This window comes from Palaemon carinicauda, chromosome 20 (genome assembly GCF_036898095.1).
Source record: "Palaemon carinicauda isolate YSFRI2023 chromosome 20, ASM3689809v2, whole genome shotgun sequence".
Taxonomy (NCBI): domain Eukaryota; kingdom Metazoa; phylum Arthropoda; class Malacostraca; order Decapoda; family Palaemonidae; genus Palaemon; species Palaemon carinicauda.
In genome coordinates, this window is record NC_090744.1 from 9,960,886 (window position 1) to 9,978,385 (window position 17,500).

Genomic DNA, 17,500 nt, shown 5'->3' on the forward strand with positions numbered 1-17,500 from the left:
GGTGAAGACGTGTAGAAATTATATGCAAACGGTTTAATGCAGGACAATGTCCTAGAAACTGACCATGTATACATATGATCAGAACCCAAATACCCTCTCCACACAAGCTAGGACTAAGGAGAGCCGGGCAATGGCTGCTGGTGACTTAGCTGATAAACCTTTAGGCTCCTCTGAACTCACTATCCTTAACTAACAGGGATGGTGAGGTTGCACCGACCAAAAAATACAAACGAGTTTGACCGGGACTCAAACCCAGTTGGCGGTCACCAGTTAGAGGACGTTACTACAATTGGCCGCTCATGAATGGCAGAGGCATGGGACAATGCCATAGAGACTGACCATATATATATATATATATATATATATTTATATATATATATATATATATATATTATTATATATATATATATATATATATACATATATATATATATATATATATGTGTGTGATCAGCGCTCAAGCCCCACTCTACCAAAGCTAAGACTACGGATGGCCAGGCAATGGCTGCTGATGACTCAGCATATAGACCTATAGGCTCCTCCAAACCCACCATTCTTAGCTTACAAGGATGGGGAGATTGCAGCGACCAAAGAAACTAACGATTTTGAGCGAGAATCGAATCCCAGTCTGGCGTTCACCAGTCAAGGAGGTTACCACAACAGCCACCACTACCCTAAAAGTAACTATTTAAGGACAGAGAGAGAGAGAGAGAGAGAGAGAGAGAGAGAGAGAGAGAGAGATTCATCCAAGCTGATAGCTAAATAACTTTATTGGAACGAATAGATTTAATTTATTATTGGAGATTTAGATAAAGAACAAATATTTATATCCACAGTATGAACATCCTCAATGTCGATCAAAGATGACACATATTTAATTATATTAATACTATTCATCAACGTACTAAATCATGCTAATTATTTTCCATTAGTCAATCATTGTATAAAAACCAAATTATCCTGTATATAAGAGACATTAACATAAAAGTATACGAATGCTATTAAAATCAAAATATTTTCAGAATGTGGAACATCATTCAGAAATCGTAAAGAAGATGATGATTCTTTGAAGAAAAATTAAGAAAAAAACACATAAGAGAACTACAAACTTTTCCAATGACACAGGAAAGAGGATAATTACCATCCTCATCTGGGCACTTGAAAAGTAAACGTACATTCTAGTACTCTAGGCTAAAGCACTTAATAAAATGTAAGTTGCTTATTTACCTGCAAAATTCCTGAAGGTAAATTGTAAAGGATTTTTAAAATGCACTATAATTTAATGTGCCCTATATCATAAAGAGTAAGTGTCTGGATATATATATATATATATATATATATTTATATGTATATATATATATATATATATATACAAATATACACATATATATATATATATATATACATATATATATATATATATATACATAACATACATATACATATATATATATATATATATATGTATATGTCTATATACATATAGATATATACTGTATATATATATATATATATATATATATACATCAGACAAAGTAGTGGAACCAACCTCGCAGAAGCGCAGTGAGAAACTGTATGCCAACAAGAGTTAGAAAATAAACCAAAGAAAACTATGACAAAATACAACTGAATAAAAGAAGCATGGGTATTTAACGACGGAACTAGTCGTTTGATCAATATGGACTCAAGAAGAGGTAAGTCATGGTTATTTGACACTTGACCAATGATGGTAAAATCTTTGTTTTCAATATTTTGTTTGCACATTCCAGCATGAATCCGAATATTAGAATGTTCCAGGGTTGGATATTCTGCAACCAGTTCGATAGCTAACACCTCTATGGGAATCAATTCTGACCTTTAACAACCTCTTGGTAGATCCTACGTAGGTCCCAGAGTTACACTTTGGGCAATTATATTTATATACCACACCAGAGGACATATAAGGACTCAGTCGATCTTTGAAGTGGAAAAGCGAGCGAATAGTGAGAGGGTTCTTAGGGATGAGTTTAACTTCCACAGCTGGGAAGTGTTGTTGGATAATTTCAGTAAACTTTTTCTTAAGAAAATACTCATGAAGAAAAGGAAAACTCGCATAAAATTTTAGTTTAGGAACTTTAAGTGTTTTTGGAGTCTGAGGCAACTTGTCATTCAATAATCTATTAAGAAGTTTAAAAAATATTTTGGTGGGGAAACAGTTTTTCTTAAAATATTCACATAGATAAATAATTTCAATATGGAAAGATTCCCAACTAGAGGTTAAAAGGAATGCTCTGTGGAGAAGAGTAAAAATAGAATTAGTTTTAAAATTATAAAAAACAAGAGCTATAAAAGTTTGAACCTAACCCAGTGAACGTCTTTTTTCTAAAAATCGTGGTACTAAAACCTTCTCTATTTCTAGACACCAACACATCTAAAAAGGGGAGTTTGTTATCTTCCTCCTTTTCTACGGTGAATGATATGTTTTCATGTTGTGAGTTGGCAAAGTCAAGGAACGATTCAGCGCCGAACTCATCTCTGAATAGAGCAAAGGTATCATCAACATACCTAACATAAAACAAGGGATGATAACTTAAAGGGCAATTTTCCAGCATGGTCTCCTCCAGGGAGCACATGAAAATATTAGCAAAGGTGGGTCCCAAGGGGGAACCCATAGCCATCCCATCAAGTTGTTTGTACAAAATTACCATTAAAAACGAAAGAGGTGTCCAGCAACGCTAGCTCCAAAAGTTTTTTAAAAGACGTGCGATTAAAATAATTAAAAGTGGTATTAGGTTCAGAAAATAATTTGTTTAAAATAATATTGATAGTTTCTTCCACAGGTACATTAGTGAATAAAGACTCAACATCAAGACTCGTCATGAAAAGATCTGAGTCTTGAGAAATTATGGCCTCTTTAAATGCATAGGAGTTATCTAGAGAAAAGGTGTTTTTTGTTAAAGGTTCCAGTAAGGGAACGAGGAACTTAGCTAGTTTGTAATTAGGGGTATTAAAAGACGATAAGATAGGTCTCAGTGGAACATTGGGCTTATGGATTTTGGGGTAAACCATATAAAATGCCATAGGAAGACCCGAACAGAACAAATTTTGGTAGGTAGTTTCAGTTATGGATTTTTCATTTTTAAGAGTCCTTTAAAAATCTATTAATTCTATCCTCGGTTTTAAAAATATTATTAAAATTAGGCTCACCAATTTTCAGAAATTTAGATTCATCATTTAAAATACTTTCCATTTTTCCCACATATTCCTCCTTATCTAAAATGACAGTTCCTTTGCCTTTATCCGGTCTAGTAATGATAAGATTATCTCTATTGGCAAGGGTCCCCAATATTTCAAAATCTGTTTTCTTAAAAAAGGGTGTCCACCTGGTTTTTAGTTTCCCAAATGCAGCATGTGATATTTCATATAGTTTGGATTGCAGGTTACCAAGATTCATGTCAAAGAGCAGAGATTTAAGCCTTTGAAATAGAGACTCTAGAGGTAGAAAAAACTTAGAGTAATTAGGTCTGAAGTTTGGAAGACAGAAATCCAAACCCAACGACAACAGAAACTCTTCTCTTTTAGATAAAACCTAATTAGAATAGTTAAAAACAGTTATTCGGTCTTTGTTAAAATTTGGAATAAAAATACCCAAGCTTCTAAGTTTCCTATTATGACAATCTTGTACGGTGGAAACGTACTCAGAAATACTCTTATTAAAAAGTTGTTTAAAAATTATAGAGTCAATTAAGGTAAAAGAGTTACATACAGTTTTAAGAATATTGCTAACGGCATCATTATGATTGTGAACAAATTTTTGTTTATTTGTTATTTCTATTTCTAAAAGACATTTTGTGGCATCATGATAAAATTGCGTTTGATATAAAGACGATCTATAAAGTTTAAATTTTACAAAATTCGGTACAATGCTATTCAGTTAACAATACTGAAGGAATTCTAGATCGAGTTTGGCTTTCTCCAACTTCTTGACACGCTTCTCCAGAGTCCTGCACTGTGAGAGAAGTCCAGCTCCATAACGATGTCGAACAAGATCGTGAAAGTGAAGGGAGCCCCTCGATCTAATGCGGAGTAGGAAAAGCAACACATAGAAAAAGCTACGAAACTGCATGCTGTAGGCAGCTCTCCGTTGGTTCCACTCACAGCAGCGCCCAAGTTAAAAGGAGTCCAAGAAACATCTTCGGTGAAGGCAGCAACAGCCAGTAATGAACACAAATTTCATGGTATGGATAGGGAAAGAGTTGTTCAAATTGTCTTTTTTTTATTTATTCCCAACGTTTCGTGATTCTTAATCACATTGTCCAGGGCTAAAAGTAAAACATATACAAAAGAATTAAGAAACAGTTAAAAATTTTTACAAATTCATTCAAAACTATAAAAAACAGTTGAAATTTAAATGAAAATTAAAAGGAAAAAATGAATAAATAAATATATATACATCAGACAAAGTAGTGGAACCAACCTCGCAGAAGCGTAGTGAGAAACTGTATGCCAACAAGAGTTAGAAAATAAACCAAAGAAAACTATGACAAATACAACTGAATAGAAGAAGCTTGGGTATTTAACGACGGAACTAGTCGTTTGATAAATATGGACTCAAGAAGAGGTAAGTCATGGTTATTTGACACTTGACCAATGATGGTAAAATCTTTGTTTTCAATATTTTGTTTGCACATTCCAGCATGAATCCGAATATTAGAATGTTCAGGGTTGGATATTCTGCAACCAGTTCGATAGCTAACACCTCTATGGGAATCAATTCTGACCTTTAACAACCTCTTGGTAGATCCTACGTAGGTCCCAGAGTTACACTTTGAGCAATTATATTTATATACCACACCAGAGGACATATAAGGACTCAATCGATCTTTGAAGTGGAAAAGCGAGCCAATAGTGAGAGGGTTCTTAGGGATGAGTTTAACTTCCACAGCTGGGAAGTGTTGTTGGATAATTTCAGTAAACTTTTTCTTAAGAAAATACTCATGAAGAAAAGGAAAACTCGCATAAAATTTTAGTTTAGGAACTTAAGTGTTTTTGGAGTCTGAGGCAACTTGTCATTCAATAATCTATTAAGAAGTTTAAAAAATATTTTGGTGGGGAAACAGTTTTTCTTAAAATATTCACATAGATAAATAATTTCAATATGGAAAGATTCCCAACTAGAGGTTAAAAGGAATGCTCTGTGGAGAAGAGTAAAAATAGTTTTTAGTTTCCCAAATGCAGCATGTGATATTTCATATAGTTTGGATTGCAGGTTACCAAGATTCATGTCAAAGGGCAGAGATTTAAGCCTTTGAAATAGAGACTCTAGAGGTAGAAAAAACTTAGAGTAATTAGGTCTGAAGTTTGGAAGACAGAAATCCAAACCCAACGACAACAGAAACTCTTCTCTTTTAGATAAAACATAATTAGAATAGTTAAAAACAGTTATTCGGTCTTTGTTAAAATTTGGAATAAAAATACCCAAGCTTCTAAGTTTCCTATTATGACAATCTTGTACGGTGGAAACGTACTCAGAAATACTCTTATTAAAAAGTTGTTTAAAAATTATAGAGTCAATTAAGGTAAAAGAGTTACATACAGTTTTAAGAATATTGCTAACGGCATCATTATGATTGTGAACAAATTTTTGTTTATTTGTTATTTCTAATTCTAAAAGACATTTTGTGGCATCATGATAAAATTGCGTTTGATATAAAGACGATCTATAAAGTTTAAATTTTACAAAATTCGGTACAATGCTTATGGATTTTGGGGTAAACCATATAAAATGCCATAGGAAGACCCCGAACAGAACAAATTTTTTAAGGAAAACAGATTTTGATATATTGAGGACTCTTGCCAATAGAGATAATCTTATCATTACTAGACCGGATAAAGGCAAAGGAACTGTCATTTTAGATAAGGAGGAATATGTGGGGAAAAATGGAAAGTATTTTAAATGATGAATCTAAATTTCTGAAAATTGGTGAGCCTAATTTTAATAATATTTTTAAAACCGAGGATAGAATTAATAGATTTTTAAAGACTCTTAAAAATGAAAAATCCATAACTGAAACTACCTACCAAAATTTGTTCTGTTCGGGGTCTTCCTATGGCATTTTATATGGTTTACCCCAAAATCCATAAGCCCAATGTTCCACTGAGACCTATCTTATCGTCTTTTAATACCCCTAATTACAAACTAGCTAAGTTCCTCGTTCCCTTACTGGAACCTTTAACAAAAAACACCTTTTCTCTAGATAACTCCTATGCATTTAAAGAGGCCATAATTTCTCAAGACTCGGATCTTTTCATGACGAGTCTTGATGTTGAGTCTTTATTCACTAATGTACCTGTGGAAGAAACTATCAATATTATTTAAACAAATTATTTTCTGAACCTAATACCACTTTTAATGATTTTAATCGCAAGGTCTTTTAAAAAACTTTTGGAGCTAGCGGTGCTGGACACCTCTTTCGTTTTAATGGTAATTTGTACAAACAACTTGATGGGATGGCTATGGGTTCCCCCTTGGGACCCACCTTTGCTAATATTTTCATGTGCTCCCTGGAGGAGACCATGCTGGAAAATTGCCCTTTAAGTTATCATCCCTTGTTTTATGTTAGGTATGTTGATGATACCTTTGCTCTATTCAGAGATGAGTTCGGCGCTGAATCGTTCCTTGACTTTGCCAACTCACAACATGAAAACATATCATTCACCGTAGAAAAGGAGGAAGATAACCAACTCCCCTTTTTAGATGTGTTGGTGTCTAGAAATAGAGAAGGTTTTAGTACCACGTTTTTTAGAAAAAAGACGTTCACTGGGTTAGGTTCAAACTTTTATAGCTCTTGTTTTTTATAATTTTAAAACTAATTCTATTTTTACTCTTCTCCACAGAGCATTCCTTTTAACCTCTAGTTGGGAATCTTTCCATATTGAAATTATTTATCTATGTGAATATTTAAGAAAAACTGTTTCCCCACCAAAATATTTTTTAAACTTCTTAATAGATTATTGAATGACAAGTTGCCTCAGACTCCAAAAACACTTAAAGTTCCTAAACTAAAATTTTATGCGAGTTTTCCTTTTCTTCATGAGGATTTTCTTAAGAAAAAGTTTACTGAAATTATCCAATAACACTTCCCAGCTGTGGAAGTTAAACTCATCCCTAAGAACCCTCTCACTATTGGCTCGCTTTTCCACTTCAAAGATCGATTGAGTCCTTATATGTCCTCTGGTGTGGTATATAAATATAATTGCCCAAAGTGTAACTCTGGGACCTACGTAGGATCTACCAAGAGGTTGTTAAAGGTCAGAATTGATTCCCATAGAGGTGTTAGCTATCGAACTGGTTGCAGAATATCCAACCCTGAACATTCTAATATTCGGATTCATGCTGGAATGTGCAAACAAAATATTGAAAACAAAGATTTTACCATCATTGGTCAAGTGTCAAATAACCATGACTTACCTCTTCTTGAGTCCATATTGATCAAACGACTAGTTCCGTCGTTAAATACCAAAGCTTCTTCTATTCAGTTGTATTTGTCATAGTTTTCTTTGTTTATTTTCTAACTCTTGTTGGCATACAGTTTCTCACTACGCTTCTGCGAGGTTGGTTCCACTACTTTGTCTGATGTATATATATTTATTTATTCATTTTTTCCTTTTAATTTTCATTTAAATTTCAACTGTTTTTTTATAGTTTTGAATGAATTTGTAAAAATTTTTAACTGTTTCTTAATTCTTTTGTATATATATATATATATATATATATATATATATGTTTAAGTGGCATAGCCAGACGTATAACCACTCGGCCCTCTCATATTCTTCGGGTATGAGGGAGTCGGAGTAAACATGAACTAGTGAGAGGAATGTGGGTGTGCGCATGTGTTCATATCCATCTAAATATTCAGCAGTTATTTTCAACGGTTCGCGTACACTACCATTATAATATAATCCGGAAAATAACTAAATGATATAAAATAATCAAATGAAAGTAAGGTTATCTTAAGTGAATGATATAAAATAATCAAATGAGAGCTAGATTATTTTCACCAGCTTAGATAAAATGAAAAAATATAGTATTCAGTATTGTTCATTATGATTATTTATATACTTACATTCAAGCTCTGGGGGTTCAGTAGGCGGAACTGGAGGCCCAAGAGTATGGTTAGCAGTGTAAGTTCCCCTGGAATTCGTGGCCTTACAGATGTAAGTCTTGAAGTCCGTTGCAGTGATATTTCGAACCTCTAACACAGACGACCACACAGCGAGATCATCCAATAACTTGGATGGCAGTGGAGGAGGACGAATGTGGATTACATTTTGGTAATTTAATAATATGTTTGTTTTATTCTCTCCTTAAAAATATGCAAAATTGTATATAGATTACTTTTTCATGCTCTCTCTCTCTCTCTCTCTCTCTCTCTCTCTCTCTCTCTCTCCCCCCCCCCTCTCTCTCTCTCTCTCTCTCTCTCTCAAATTATATATTGTTAACTTTTTTCATGCAATTTTTCTCTCTCTCTCTCTCTCTCTCTCTCTCTCTCTCTCTTAAATTGTATATTGTTTAACTTTTTTTTCTCTCTCTCTCTCTCTCTCTCTCTCTCTCTCTCTCTCTCTCTCATTGATAATTCAATTTATCTAAAGCGAGATCATCCAGTAACTTTGGTGGCAGTGAAGAGGACGAATATGAATTTTATTTTGGAAATTAAAAAATTGTGTTTGTTGTAATTTTTTCAAATAAAATATCGGCTACAATACACAACACTGAACTTTAAATAACCCCACCCCCCAAAAAAAAATACATGAGCTATTAATATTTTGTTTTATTTATCCTGGCTAATATTGAAAAAAAAAAAGGTTTTCGTATGAAAATATTCTCCTGGAAAAAATAAAAACCCAATTTTTTTATGAATTTCAGACTGTAAAAATAAAAAAATCGAACTACAAAAAAATTCTTCTAGAATAATGAAAGCAATGTAATAAGTTTTCCGATGAAAAAAAAAAAAAAGATTTTTACGAGAAAGTAATGATTATAATTAGAATGCTACCTTATTGTTTTTGTAAATATAGAAACAAGTCAAAGATATAAACCATAAAAACGATCTATTAATATTTAAAATTTTAATAATAATATTTAAACTGACTAATATTAGAAATAAAATACTTTTGTAGTGAATTATCTCCTTCAAAAAAAAATACAATAAAAAAGACTCACTAATACTTAAAATATTAAATGATAATATTTAAACTAACTAATATAAAAAAGAAAATACTTGTGTAATGAATTTTCTCCTTAAAAAAAAATATACAGCAAAAAAGACTTACTAATATTTAAAATATTAAATGATAATATTTGAACTGACTAATGTTCTTAATAAAAAAAAACTTTTGTAATGAAATTTTCCCCTCAAAAAAAAAAAAAAACAAAACATCAAGAAAAGGACAACGATAAACATTCATTTTTTTTTTAAATAAAGGAACAACACCAAAAACTTCCCTTACCTTCGGCCTCCTGATGAAATATTTTCTGCTGTTGAAGAGAACTCTCTCTCCATCGATGCTCCAGCGGAAGTTAGGTGCCGGGGCAGCCCCAACTGTGCATTCCAGACTTCCCGTCCCTCCTAGATTTGCCCACCATCGGAATTCCATCTCGCTCAGGCCGTCTTCGTATCCAGGGGGTTCTGGAGCCTCTGTTTGGTTCAGAGATTTTTTTTTTTTTTTACCTCCGTCAACTAAGTTGGGAAGAGGTTATGTTTTGTTTTATCCCCTGTTTGTGTGTTTGTTTGTGTGTGTTTGTATATGAATAGCTTCTATTTTAATACTTTTTTTTTACCTTCGTCAAAGAAGTTGGAAGGAGGTTATGTTTTACCCCATGTTTGTGTATTTGTGTGTTTGTTTGTGTGTTTGTTTGTGAATAGTTTCTATTTTAATTGCTTTTTTACCTCCGTCAATGAAGTTTGAAGGAGGTTATGTTTTACTTCCTGTTTGTCTGTTTGTTTGTGTGTGTGTGTTTGTTTGCGAACAACATCTTGGTCATTCGGGAGTCTCTGTTTTATTCACAGTGATTTAAGCTATTTTCTTTCACCTTCTTCAACGAAGTTGTAAGGAGGTTATGTTTTACCCCCTGTTTGTGTGTTTGTGTGTGTGTGTTTGTTTATGAACAGCTTCCTGGCCATTCGGGAGCCTCTGTTTTATTCAGAGTTATTTGAGTTTTTTTTCTTTTTTTTTTACCTTCGTCAACGAAAATTGGAAGGAGGTTACGTCTTACCCACTATTTGTACTTGAGTTTGTTTGTGTGTGTGTTTGTTAGCGAACAGCTACCTTATCATAATTTTAATTGGAGAATAATGTAACTTGCAGGGATTAACTGTTATGTAAAAAGCAGGAAATGATTGAATTTTATTTTTCTACCTTCGTCAACGAATTTGGAAGGAGGTTATATTTTATCCCCCGTTTGTGTGTTTGTGTGTTTGTTTGTGTGTGTGTGTTTGTTTGCAAACAGCTACCTGACCATGATTTTAATCAGAGAGTAATGTAACTTGCAGGGATTAACTGTTATGTAAAAAGCTGGAAATGCTTAAATTTTGGAAGTTCAATGTTGAAGGTCAAGGCTATTGTCAGGCAAAATGTCCAATTCACGCAATCAGGCATAAGTTTGGACATCGTTGTCACAGAGGATTCATTTAATGCTGAGAGCCAGTCATTTACGTATATATGTATGTATATATATATATATATATATATACATATATATATATATATATATATATTTATATAAATGAATATATATATATATATATATATATGTGTGTGTGTGTGTATATATGCATATATGTAAATGAATAAATAAATATATATATATATATATATATATATATTTATATTTATATGTATGCATATATATATATATATATATGCTTATATATAAATGAATAGATAAAAAAATAAATAAATATATATATATATATATATATATACATATATATATATATATATATATATATGTATATATATATATATATATATACATACATACATACATACATACATACATACACGCACAGAACTGTCTCACAGATTTAGATGCATTCACATCAATTAACTGTAATTAGTAGTGCTTTTTTCTCAATTTGATAAATCAAACATAAAACTGCCATGAAATCTAATAACAAAATAATGTACATCAAATGCATATATTGTTCACATAGTAAGTTAACTTATATCAGTTTATAGCCAAAGGTTAGATGTATGTATGTATTTATTTTTGTATTTATGTATTTATATATGTGTAAGTATGTATGCATTTTACAATTGATGGAATCATAAAATTTGCTTTATTCTTGGTACTGCTTAATGGGGTTACTAATTACCTATACAAATTCGTAGTGATTTCGAAAATGTCTGATCACTAAACAACAGTATTCATGGTGATATTGCTGTTAAAGTTATTCAGAAAATGAAAAAAATATTTGTCCTTGGATATAGCGAGACCAAGAAAATTATGAAAATAAAACGGAATGATGGATCGAAAATAACACGGATAAGGTATCATTCGGAAATTGTATATGTGCAAAGATAATAAAAAAGTTTAAGAAACTTTGAAGAGGACAAATGAATGATGATGATGATGATAAGTAGGATAAAGAAGTTATTAATGATACATTTTGTCATAAATCAGATGAATCGTAAAATAGAATAAATAGATTTTTTCATATTTCATTTTTTGCATAACGTAAATTAAAATGAATTACGGATTTGACACTGAAAGACGTATGGAGGTTCTTTAGCATCCTGACATGGAGAGAGAGAGAGAGAGAGAGAGAGAGAGAGAGAGAGAGAGTGAACGATTTGAAGTTCTCTAGCATCCTGACATGGAGAGAGAGAGAGAGAGAGAGAGAGAGAGAGAATGATTTGAAGTTCTCTAGCATCCTGACATGGAGAGAGAGAGAGAGAGAGAGAGAGAGAGAGAGAGAATTATATGAAGTTTTATGGCATCTTGAAATCACAAGAGAGAGAGAGAGAGAGAGAGAGAGAGAGAGAGAGAATGATTTGAAGTTTTCTAGCATCCTGACATGGAGAGAGAGAGAGAGAGAGAGAGAGAGAGAGAGAGAGAATTATTTGAAGGTCTGTGGTATCTTGAAATCAAAAGAGAGAGAGAGAGAGAGAGAGAGAGAGAGAGAGAGAGAGAATTATTTGAAGTTCTGTGGTATCTTGAAATCAAAAGAGAGAGAGAGAGAGAGAGAGAGAGAGAGAGAGAATGATTTGAAGTTCTCTAGCATCCTGACATGGAGAGAGAGAGAGAGAGAGAGAGAGAGAGAGAGAGAATGATTTGAAGTTCTCTAGCATCCTGACATGGAGAGAGAGAGAGAGAGAGAGAGAGAGAGAGACTCACGGCTTAATACCTACGTGTAACAACTACAGCTGTCTTGATAGGGTTAGAAGTAGCTACCACACTGTAGGCCAGACAGAAGTAGAATCCAGTGTCACCTCTGGAAGCGTATTGTATGGGCAGTCTGGCCTCATTTATTCCCCACGCCAGGACTACACAGCCATTGCTAAGATCGATATGAAGAGAAGGGAAATGTTTGATTAAATGCGAGATTGGAAATATATGGAGATGGAATGATTATAGAATTACGTATCGCGTGTAATATATGAGTGAATTTAAAAAAATAAACATTTGCATATATTATTTTACTGTTTATATACAGGAACAGACACCAACATACATACATATATATATATATATATACATATATATATATATATATATATGTGTATATATACAAACATATATATATATATATATATAAATATATATGTGTATATATATATATATATATATGTATATATATATATATATATATATACATATATATATATATATATATATTTATATATATGTATATATATGTATATATATGCATATATATATATATATATATTTATATATATGTATATATATGTATATATATGCATATATATATATATATATATACACACACACACACATATATATATATATATATAAATATATATGAATTTATATATGTGTATATACACAAACACACATACATATTAATGTATACATAGTTTAGTCTTCTTATAGAAAAATGACAGATTTACCTGTACTCATCCCGTTTGAACCAGGTAACATTGGGAGCAGGGTTACCAACTGCCGAACAGAGGACTGAGGTTGAACCATCTTCGTCCACTGTGACTCTCTTCGATGCAAGAACGCTCTCTGGCCCATCTGATGTAGAGTAGAAAGGGACAGTAAAGAATAATTAATTTATATATTTTCCTAGAGACTATTTCAAAATACTGAAATTAAGGAAACAATATATAATATACTAACACTAAAACAGATATATATGTATCGAATATTTTATTTGAAATACGAAAATTACTTCAGTATTAGAAATTTCATCTAAAATCTAAAATCATATTTGATATTAAAAAAGTTAATTTTAGATAAACAATGTAATTTGGAATTGAGCATTTTACATAAAATAAAAAATCAGTATAATAATAAAAAAAAAACTGTAATGTAGGTTACAATATAAAGTTTAATTAAGAATCCCAAATTTGATTAAGATAAATCTTTCATGAACTATAATTGGTATATTTATCGAAAATATATCAGCAAAATAAATTGCAAACCACTTTTCAAGAAAATACTCTCTCTCTCTCTCTCTCTCTCTCTCTCTCTCTCTCTCTCTCATTGACTTACACAAAATGTTAATGATAAACGAAGCGTTGACTCTTCCCCTCGGGCTTAAAGCTGAGACCGAGTAAGCTCCAGCCTCCTGACGGTGGATACGCTTTATCTCAAGACGCCCTTCGTCATTTTCCCCGTCGGAGGAACTAAGGCTTTCCATCTTCAGCGGCCTCGCCACCAGGTGTAGCTGGAGGAGAGATAATAATAATAATAATAATAATAATAATAATAATAATAATAATAATAATAATAATAATAATAATAATAATAATCATAATAATAATAATCTAAAACGCAATTTACCAAAGAAGGAGGCCATATATATATATATATATATATATGTATATATATACAGGTATATGTGTGCGTATTTGTATATATATGTATATATGTATGCATATATAAATGTATATGTATGTATATATATATATTTATATACATATATATATATAATATTTATATATATATATATATATATATAATATACATATATATTTATATATATATATATATATATGTATATATATATATATATATATACAGGTATATGTGTGCGTATTTGTATATATATGTATATATGTATGCATATATAAATGTATATATATATATATATATATACATAATATATTATATATACATATATATATATATATATATAGCCTATATTTATATATATATGTATCTCTATATATATATATATATATAACTTGTGTGTGTGTGTGTGCTTTTTTGCATCTGATTATGTATACTTATCTAATCAACATGAGTTTGAATCATTCCAAAGATTCAAAGGTGGTGTTTGGATCAATGATTGAAAAATCCGAAAGAATCCATATATGATCCACTATTAAAGTAAGAGATCGTTATGAATCTTAAGAAGGTACGTACAAACAAACATGAATGCACACACAAAAGGTTCCTGTTTTCTAAAATTATATATGATTTCTTTTTTCTTCTAGCTCATTAGAATATAAGTTTGACATCATTCAAGGATTATTTACTTTCTTAATGATCGTGTAGTGCAGCTCATTACTTCTGGAGGAGTAATTACTCATAACACACTTTTCTTTTCTTTTACATTTTTCATTATTAACATCACCATTATTGTTATTGATATCATTGTTATTATTATTATCATTTTTTTATAGTTATTATTATTATTGTTATTATCAGTATTATTATTGTTATTATTATTATGATTATTATCATTATTATTATCATTAGTAGTAGTAGTAGTAGTAGTAGTAGTAGTAGTAGTAGTAGTAGTATCATCATTATTATTATTATTAGTAGTAGTAGTAGTAGTAGTAGTAGTAGTAGTAGTAGTAGTAGTAGTAGTAGTAGTAATTTTTATATCTACATATATAAGTAATTCAATTTACTTCCGAAAAGTCATAAAAGAAATATCTCCTCAGAATTAACAATAAAATGAATTAACTCAAATCTTCAATCATAAAACAAATAAGATCTAAGAATATATGAGAGAGAGAGAGAGAGAGAGAGGAGAGAGAGAGAGAGAGAGCTTTACCTAACATTATTCTATGTTTTGGGTTCCCCCAGGTCCCTGGGGGGAGAGAGAGAGAGAGAGAGAGAGAGAGAGAGAGAGAGAATGTAACTAACAGAATAGAATAAATAGATATAAGAAAACTTACTTACCTAACAGGAGGTGGATTAGCATCAGCCTGGGCTGTCAGAATCAAATCGTCCTTCTCTTGAACTTCAATTGTTCCCGTTGGAACAGTCACCCAAATCGGACCATCTGGAAAGTAGCGTGGTGAGTAATCAAACAAATATGTCAGTTACATCTATCATCTTTAATAGAAATTAATAAGAGGTCACCTTATTCTATGATAATAATAATAATCTATTTATTTACCAAAAAACTTCCCCTAATTTTAGGTGGTAGCCCATATCAAACAAATGAACAAAAGGGGACCCTTCTTCTCTCCGCTCCTCCCAGCCTGACGAGGGATTCAACCGAGTATTTTATTTTGTATTCTTGTGAGATATAATAATAATAATAATAATAATAATAATAATAATAATAATAATAATATAGTTGTGACCTTCATACCTGTAATGAAAAACAACAACAACACCAATAACAACAATAACATAATAATAATAATAATAATAATAATAATAATAATAATAATATAGCTGTGACCTTCATATCTGAAATGAAACAACAACAACAACAACAATAATAATAATAATAATAATAATAATAATAATAATAATAATAAAGTTACAATAGGGGTACAGTGATGTTACACTTAGGACATCATAGAATTAGATAGCTAGATAAGGTAAAGGATGATCAGGAGAGATTTTTAGTATAAGAGGATGTTCCTTAGACAGGAGGCTAAGATAGATCATGGGAATATCACTGCTTGAAAGATTGGAAAATGATGAAATAAGAAGAATGGCAGGCGTAGTAAAGATTACAGGGGTCATAAGAGTGTCACAACTAAGATGGTGTGGACATGTGTTGAGAATGGATGGTGGGGGAGGGAGTGAGGAGGGTTTGGGAGGAACCTGATAAGGGGGAAGATCGAGAGGGAGATAGAGGATTAGATAGCAAGGTAAGGCGAAGAGTGATCTGGAGAGAAGAGTTTTGGTGGAAATGGATGCTTTTGCTAGAAGGAATTAGAGAATACTCATAAGGAAACCGACCCCTTAATATATGAATAATGGTGAGAAAAATTTCAAGTTTACTTAAACTCAAAGACCATTTCGTATTTGTATCATTAACTAAATATTTTCTAGGTATGCGTAAATGCAAAGAAAGTGTACTGCATTTTTTTCTATTATTAAATTTTTTTTTAGCATACTAAGATATGAAAGAAGTCAACTATTTTATTATGATTTTCTTCATTAACTACATATTTTTATAGCAATGAATTATTAAAATAACTTCAATGAGAAAAAGCTTTAAATATCCATATGATTAAATTTATTCATTGGATGAATAATCTTTATACAAGCATTTCAAATATTTATTTTCTAAGTATTCGATGTCTTTGTGCATTAAGAAATACGAATAGAAAAAAATACATAATACAATATACCTTTTGATATATATAAAAAAAGATAGTTGTCAACTGATGAATTATATTTCCCATCTTTTCAAGAATATAGTGAAAATTAGATCAATTAGTTAGTCACTTATCATTTGGAATTCAACCATAAAGATTAACTGTCAAAATTAGAAAAAAAAATATAATAAACCTATTAATTTATTAATCAAACAGATTTTCTTCAACTTATGAATTATAACTCCTATCTTTTCAAGAATATAGTTAAAACTAGATCAATTAGTTAGTCACGTGTCATTTGGAATTTAATCATAGAAATTGACAAAATATATAGAAAAACATAATGAAAATTATATCAAATAAGTCGTAACTTGTCATTTGGAATTTAATCATAAAAATTAGTTGACAAAATATATAGAAAAACATAGTGAAAATTAGATCAAATAAGTAGTAACTTGCCATTTGGAATTTAATCATAATAATTACTTGACAAAATATATAGAAAATATAGTGAAAATTAAATCCAATAAGTAGTGACTTGGCATTTGGAATTTAATCATAGAAATTAGCTGACAAACTATATAGAAAAACATAGTGAAAATAAGATCAATTAATTAGTCCCTTATCACTTGGAATTTAATCATAAAAAATTAATTAAGAAAATATATGTAAAATGTGTTTTTATTTACTTACGTAAGACATTAAGTGTGACGTTCGTCGTTACGGTCGTTCCAAGACCGTTATTGGCATCACA

At 31.0% G+C, this 17,500-nt stretch overlaps 1 protein-coding gene and 1 pseudogene across 1 annotated transcript in view; one reads left to right on the forward strand and one right to left on the reverse strand.

Moving 5' to 3' along the window:
• Positions 1 to 303, forward strand: part of LOC137614466 (tyrosine-protein phosphatase non-receptor type substrate 1-like) — a 13,202-nt gene extending 12,899 nt beyond the window's left edge. The window contains exon 4 of the mRNA XM_068344272.1: positions 197 to 303. Coding sequence (XP_068200373.1) covers positions 197 to 303 — 107 coding nt within the window. The remainder of the gene's footprint in view (positions 1 to 196) is intronic.
• Positions 1 to 17,500, reverse strand: part of LOC137614506 (nephrin-like) — a 261,564-nt pseudogene that overhangs the window by 218,302 nt on the left and 25,762 nt on the right.